General features: G+C 36.7%; 1 protein-coding gene across 1 annotated transcript; it reads right to left on the bottom strand.

Moving 5' to 3' along the window:
• Positions 1 to 2,480: 2,480 nt before the first annotated feature.
• Positions 2,481 to 5,171, bottom strand: krt94 (keratin 94). The gene is made up of 8 exons (XM_052610103.1): positions 4,599 to 5,171; positions 4,264 to 4,346; positions 4,026 to 4,182; positions 3,773 to 3,934; positions 3,527 to 3,652; positions 2,950 to 3,170; positions 2,827 to 2,840; positions 2,481 to 2,721 (listed from the first exon to the last, which is right to left on the bottom strand). The coding sequence occupies exons 1-8, from the start codon at positions 5,076 to 5,078 to the stop codon at positions 2,657 to 2,659; spliced, it is 1,308 nt and encodes a 435-aa protein (XP_052466063.1). The 5' UTR covers positions 5,079 to 5,171; the 3' UTR covers positions 2,481 to 2,656.
• Positions 5,172 to 7,761: the final 2,590 nt, after the last annotated feature.

Genomic DNA, 7,761 nt, shown 5'->3' on the forward strand with positions numbered 1-7,761 from the left:
AAGAATCAAAAAGAGGTATTTATAGAAGCTTGGCTACACTGTAAAACTGAATAGTGAAAATTAATTAAATTAATTAAGTAAATTTCAATCAAATAATAATGAAGTTCATTAGACTTAATTGAAATAAGTTCTGTAAACTCAAAATGCTGTTGAATTAAGGTGAACTTAAAATTATTGCGATTTCTAGTTCCTAAAATGCTTTGCATCAGCCAACAAGGAAAATAAATGTAGAAAATTAGTGTCATTTTGTGTTTTTAGACAAGATTAACATAACATTAACATTAACAAGAGACATAAATTAGTACTTAAATGTTGTGTAATATTAGGATTTACATATGTTTCTGTTATGCTGGTTTTGTAGTGTTACCGTTGTGGTGAAGAGTAGAGCCTGTGGTTAGGTTGAGGATGGAAAGCAAAACTTAAAAGGTTATATTATACTGCATGATGTTTGAATATTTATAAGCAAGTATTGTGAGTCTTTTTGATAAGTTATTTTCCTTGTTGGCTGATGCAAAGCAGGCTGTAAACTAGAAAACGCAATTATTTTAAGTTTACCTTACTACAATAGCATTTTGACTTTACAGAACTTTCAATTAAGTCCAACGAACTTCATTATTATTTGAGTGAAATTAACTTGAATTTTTTTTTATAATTTTCACTGTTTGGTTTTACAGTGATGCTAGTACATACCAGTGTGCTGTTGCTAACTGACACTGAACTATAAAGATCTTAATGAATATGCTGTTAAAGGAAGTAAGTTGTAGGATTATCATTGGGATGAGTGGGATGGGATGGGATCAAGTTGAGTAATATCAATATTTATAAGATAACAGTGAGATAATTTAAGGCAACTGGAAATGTCATTTTTATTTTATGTAAACTTAAAACATTTAAAAACATCACTTAAATGTTTTTGTGTAACCTGTTACAAATTATTTTACAAATTATAGAGGAGGGAGCCAGTCTCAGGTAGGTATGGGAACATGAGATAATAATCTGGCGGAGAACAAAGGGGAAAGAACGCTAGAGAAATAGACAGTCTAATCAGAGAAAGCAGGTACAGTTGTAGAGAGAAGACAGAGAAGAGCAGGGGGAATGAGAAACAGCTGTGAGTGAGATGATTGGAAGAGTTTGTGAAGGTGAGTAACCAGAAGAGGGAGAAAGAGAGACAGAGGAGGGAACCGGGTTCATGACATATTTAGCTTTAGACTGCATTTTAGCACTCTACTGAGACACTTTATTACTGTCTTTTAAAAGTTTAAAACCTGCAGTCTATAAAATCCATTGTCGATTGGAGATTCCCTGCCATTTCAACATGAAATTCAACAATCTAGTGTGATACATTGTTTCTAGTGATTTTGATTCCAGTGTACATGCATTATGCCACTGAGCCAGTGTAAAAATACAGTCCCATTGAGATAAATGAAACAGATAGCTCTTTCCAGGTATTATAACCCTTCTTGCAAACAAGCAAAAGAACTGTATGTCAAAACTAAAAGGGAACAGAAACAAAGTTAGTGAAAACCATTGTTAGATGTATCTTTTGAATTTTGGTGTATACAGTTAAGTTTTCTGTAGGAAATCACTTAATGATTGCATAATATCCCAGAGCACATTGAGTAGTAAAACACTGTTTTGGTGAAAGTGCCATACCACACCCAGTCAATAACCTCTTAGTCTGATTGCAGCAACTTGTTTTTACAGTAACAATTTTAATTCTGATTCATTGCATTCCTCAAAGTCAGAACTGGAACTAATCAAACAGTAAAATCTCATTCAGCATTTGTGCAAAAATAATACCACATTTATGAGCCCGCTTTCATGTAGAGACAAAGTTGAAAATTATTTTATACTATTTTCCCTCCACATTTCACTAACTCTTCTGTCTCTATTTGAAGATTACTGGTCATTACATGACTTGTTGCCTCCTGCAAATCGCATAACTGTAAGTGTAGAACATATTTGACCTTAATCTTAACAAATAAAGCCAAGATACATGAAAGTACTAGCCACATAGCATTTTTATTCGTTCATCTCTTTCTTTGAGTCTCTTTCTCTTCTGAACATATTTTCCTCTATATATAAATGTTCCTTTATCCAGTTACACAATTGCAATTGTTTATGAGGGCCAAAGGTTTTTACTGATAAAGGGACGTCAATGGCCAACCAGCTTTTATGACCTTCCCATCACCACTTTTGTGGTGGATCTGTTGCCAGGCAACATATACACTATTGTTGTGAGGCTGTTATGGAAGGAACCCATGAAAAACATTGGGAAGACAGAGAGTCTGTTTATTTCCCTCATTCTTGTTTCTAATGATTACTGTAAATGGGTGTTTTCATGTAATGGTACACTGTGTCACAACTCTACAGTCTAAATATTATGTCAGGAATGTGAATTTCCATTTTATTTTGCATTTTTACTATTTTATGAAAAAGAAAGACTATTGTGTTCAGATAAAGAAAAACAATGCAAAATGTAATTTCATGACAGCAGTTTTATTTTCAGAGACTTTAGGTTTTATCACACACAAATATGAGTATCATCATTTTTTTTTTTTTTGCACTTTTTCTCAATATTACTTCAGTAAACTTTCAAAACCAAATATATGTGTGTGTCCAGATGTTGTCTCATAAAGCAGTGTGCATTCTGCATTTAGAAGTTATGCTGTGTCTTCTGGATTGTTGTTGTTCCACTTGTGGTGACGGTGACAGTTGAACCTAAAGGCAGAGAGAGAGAGAGTCAATATTGCAAAATTTTATACATTCACTGTAGTAGCTGTCTGAAACCGACCATCCCACTTCATTACGCAAAGAAGGAATTACCTGGTACTTGAGTCCTGAAAAAAAAAAAGATGCATTAGTGAAGCAATTTCAGGACTGAATGACTTAACATAATCCATGCACCACTTTTGACACACAATTGACAAATAAAATAAATGAACTTACTTAATGTCTTGGTTTTCCAGGAGGCTCCTGTAGGTGGCGATCTCCTGCTCCAGACGAGTCTTGATGTCCAACAACAAGGCGTATTCTCGTCCCTGTTGCTCAATGCTAGCCCGCACTTGACTTAGCTCGGCTTCCAGCATGTTGATTTGGTTCTGGTAGCCTGCTAGCATAGCGCTGTACCTAGCTTCTGTGTCTGCCAGTGAGTTTTCCAGTGCCGATTTCTGTGCAAGTAATGGGAACATGCAAAAATAGGTCACAATAAAGTGCTGCTATATGAAAAATGTCACAGAAAAACACCACCAAGAAGAAAGTCCACAAATGAACCCTTCAGATCTCAAGAGTTATATATATCTTCTCTCATTCCTTTCATTGTACCTCACCTACTTCCTGGGATTTGGAGGACTTCATAAAAAAAAAAACATTTTTGACATGTCTCACACTGCCCTCTTTTCCATCTGTTTCAGGATCTTTTCTTGGCTTGCTTCCCTAAGCTAAGTAATATTTGGCTGAACTTGAGCTCAGATAATGTAATCTCTTGCTCTCCCCCTATATTTCCTGAATGCCCCTTGTTTCTCACCATGCTGAGTTGAGACTGTAGTTCGATCTCCAGACCCTGCAAGGTGCGTCGTAGATCTGTGACCTGTGTCTTAGTGGTTTGTATGGTTTCTGTGCTGATGGCCACTTCTTTGTTCAAACCTGCCGTCTAAGAGAGACAGGAACACACACAATATAAATTCAAGTACTGTACATCATAAACTGATATGTGGTTGATTGAGTGAAATCAGGGGTCTTCACTGATTCATGAGTACAGAAGATGTCTTACCTTGTTTTTAAACCAGTCTTCCTGTTCCCTGCGGTGTTTCTGAATGATGGTCTCGTAATGAGAACGAATCTCCTCCAGAACCTTGTTCAGATCTTGCTGAGGAGCAGCATCGACCTCTACGTTCACTGTGCCTGTCAGCTGTGCCCTCAGTGCAGCCAAGTCCTGTAAACCCACAAGGATTAGGCATCAGGTCTCTAATTAGCTGCACAATTTCAAAAGTTTAAAAATGTAAAAAGGGGAAGTTACTACATACCTCCTGGTGGTTCTTCTTCATAAATGCCAGCTCATCCTGCAGACCCTCGATCTGCATCTCCAGGTCAGCCTTTGTCAGGGTCGTCTGGTCCAGCAAGCGGCGCAGGTTAGCGATGTCAGCCTCCACAGACTGCCGCATCACCACCTCATGCTCATATCTGATTGGTGGAGAAGCAGGATGAGGAATAAACTCTAAAGCTATCACGGTTACAGAGGAATGTTTTTTTAAGAGGATTTACTTTATCCTGAAGTCATCAGCAGCCAGTTTAGAGTTGTCAATCTGCAGGAGGATGTTGGCGTTGTTGATGGTAGCATTTTTAATCTGAAATTAAAAACATTGATATGCAGTTTTTAATACATCAGTTTAGAACATAAATTTGGGGCAAAATGTCACCTGGTTGCATGCCAAATATGTCAGACTTTGCAACTATGCAGTCGTTTGTATGAGAACAGTATGCAGTAGTGTGTTGCAAGGATTCTCTATAATCTGCAATTTATTATTTAGCAACTAGATTAGTGCACTAGAATTTGCTAGTCTTTATAACGTTGCAAATTCTTTTAGGCATCACTGTACCTTGTCCTTCAGGTCCTTGATGGTGTTCCAGTAGTTGCTGTAGTCCCTCTGTGCAATTGGTCCTTTCTTCTCATAGTACTCGCGGATCTGCCTCTCCAAAGTGGCATTGGCAGCCTCCAGCGACCGCACCTTCTCCAGGTAGGACGCCAGGCGGTCGTTCAGGTTCTGCATGGTGGCCTTCTCATTCAGCTGGATCAAGTCACTGTCTCCTCCAACCATGATTCCAGAGCTGAATCCTCCACCATGTCCTCCGCCGTATCCTCCTCCGTATCCTCCACCAAAACCGTATCCTCCACCATATCCTCCACCACCTCCAACTCTGTAAGTAGAGATGCGGGTGCTGCCTCCTAGACTACCCCCATACACGCTGTGGGCTTTTTGCGGAAAGGCCGCCGAACTGCTCCGAGTCTTGGTGATAATGGACTTGGAGGTCACAGTCCTGGGAACTGTGGAGGTTGTCGTACGAACAGAGAGCGACATGGTGGATGGATGCTGAGATGAGAAGAACGCAGAGAGGACACTGCAGGTAACTGCCAGGAGTTGTCCTGAAGAGGATTGGTGTCTTCAAGCCCAGCTTTTTCTTCTTATAAGATGAAGCCTGAGGGCGGGAACTGCATTTTCTGGCCGGGAGGGGGGAAGGAGGGTGTGTGCCAGACCCTTCTGCAACCTCCAGTTGAGACTCAAGGACCAGTATTCAGTTCCCACCCTAGTGAGGATACTGCAAAGGAATGTATCTGTGTCTGTTTGAACTACTGCAATGTCCTCACCCTTGAGATTTCAATGAAGGGAGTGCAACAGAGTTATGGGCACACACACACACACACACACACACACACACACACATGTGCCCTATTTCCTCTCTTTGTCAGTTTGAAACAGAACAAAGTTCCACTCCACCAGTAATGAGAGAATGCCAAATCATTTTAAATTCACCATTTTTGATCAAGCATTAAGAGAATATAAACCTGGCAGCAACTAAAAGTCAGAGTTTCAGACTTCAAATGTTTGTTCTCAGTCTGCAGATGTGAGAGGGAAAGTCATCATCTAAAACCATAAAAACACTTGTGCTGTATGATGATGACACATAAAGACACATGTTTTAGTGACAAATAACAGTGTCTATGAAGAAAAAAAATCTTTAAGAAATCAATTTTAAAATGCACGTGCCAAGTTAAATCCATTCATGTTTGTTGCATACCGTTATATATATATAACATATATATTTTTTTTCTTTTTTTCTTTTATTTTTTTTCAACTGGAATATTTGTCACACATTACTCTGACTTTCATTTTGTGGACAAAAGCCATTTAAACTGTAAACCCATTTAAATATGAATATAATATGCAAATATAAAAATATTAATATTTTCCCCTAAGAAATTATAAAGAAAAAATATGCATAAGCTTTTTGTTTAAAGAATTTTATTCTTTTTGATTAGTATTTTTTTCTTCATGATAATATCAGGACACGTGTAAGTTTTTACTTGATGCTTCCCTAAAAATTATTTAAATTAATTTTGATTAATAAATTATTTTATGCTTATCATAAAAGATCATTATTCAAGTTGTTGCATACATGAATTTATATGTAACGTATTTTTGAATATTAATACATCCAGATAAACAGTGACCATCATGTCACTGATTCTCATACTGTAATATTTACATGAATTTCTAACAATTCTTAGCTTAACATTCAATATTGTTTCTTTTAATAGTAAAATACATGTCCTTTGAGTAAATATCAGGTCAAGCTTATTTGCCATGTGCTCACAACTTTCTGTCACGATACTATTATGTTGCGGTTGCCAGGCTGTTGTGCAGCCTGTACATTTTTGTAATTCTGTAATTTTGTAGCCTTTTAAAAACAATATTACTGATATTAAGATTTTATTTAGATGGATTTTACAACTACAATGCACCTTCATGACTCCAGAAGTGATAAATCTGTTCTTTTTTCTCTCTTTTTTTTTTTTCTTAAGTCTGTCTCTGCTGTGAAGGCATTAGTCTGGATAACTCTCATTCATCATGACTCACTGTATAAACAGAGCTCCACCCCACCTCTCTCTCTCTCTGTTGTATGAGGTGTCCTCAAAGAGCTCATGGGAGAGTAGATAACTGATATTACTCATGAAAATGAATAACAATTGGGTGTTCTGTCCAGACGAGCACCAGCTTTAACACGGGTATGGTAATGCTCTGCTGCCCCCGGATATATAGAGATGATTATCATCACCTATTTTATCTATTCTAATTTTATTTAAAATTTTGGTTAAGCTTTTGTTTTATTTACCTGTAATAAGTGAAAGTTTAGATAAGTGCTAATTAGAGTAAATTAGAGGGCTATTATAGTAAAATTTCAAATGTACTGTGATGCCACTGACTTCAGACCAAAGAGTTATATGGGATTTTTAGTGTTATATACTGTCTGTGTTGAGTTATAGTTTGCTTAAAATAAATAAATAAATAAACTGCACACAAAAGCCACTGCAAACGCGTTTACTAACTGTACAGTTGTTATAATGAACACTAGCTATAAAAATAATAAAAATAGCTGCTCCACATAGTGGATCAACACTGTTAATTCAGGCAATGAAATGGCCTGCTATAGATAAAATAATAAAGCTAAAGATATATAAAAGTTAGAGATAGATGTAGATAAAGAATCCTTTATTCTAGCTAATTGTATTAGCCTTCCTTCTTTAAGGAAAGTAATAGGTTACTTTTGTGTAACTTTTGCTTGGCTTGTTCTTGCTTATTTGTTTTTAATATAAAAAAGTTCCATTTGTCAAAAATGTTAAACCCCTTTCATTTTCTCAGACTGAAGGAAATGTAAATTCATGCTCAAACAAACCTTTCAGCTGTGCTTCCATTCTGGATTGCATGAAGAATAGAATGCCGGAGAAAAGAGTTCATCACTCTTCAGCAATAAAAAAAACACAAATCTTATGCTTATCTAAAGTCATTTTTGCTTATGGTTGAATTGGATCATCGAAGGTCAGCAACAAAGACGCTGGTTAATAAAACATGGATATTTATGGGAATACAAAGGATATTTAACATTTTATTATTGCAGGTTTGCGACATGTTGTGAGTTTGCAGTTTACTGTTTTTCTTCTTTTTGAGAAATTCTGAATCTGTTTTTGTGCAAGTGACATCAGTA

Source organism: Carassius gibelio, chromosome A11 (genome assembly GCF_023724105.1).
Source record: "Carassius gibelio isolate Cgi1373 ecotype wild population from Czech Republic chromosome A11, carGib1.2-hapl.c, whole genome shotgun sequence".
Taxonomy (NCBI): domain Eukaryota; kingdom Metazoa; phylum Chordata; class Actinopteri; order Cypriniformes; family Cyprinidae; genus Carassius; species Carassius gibelio.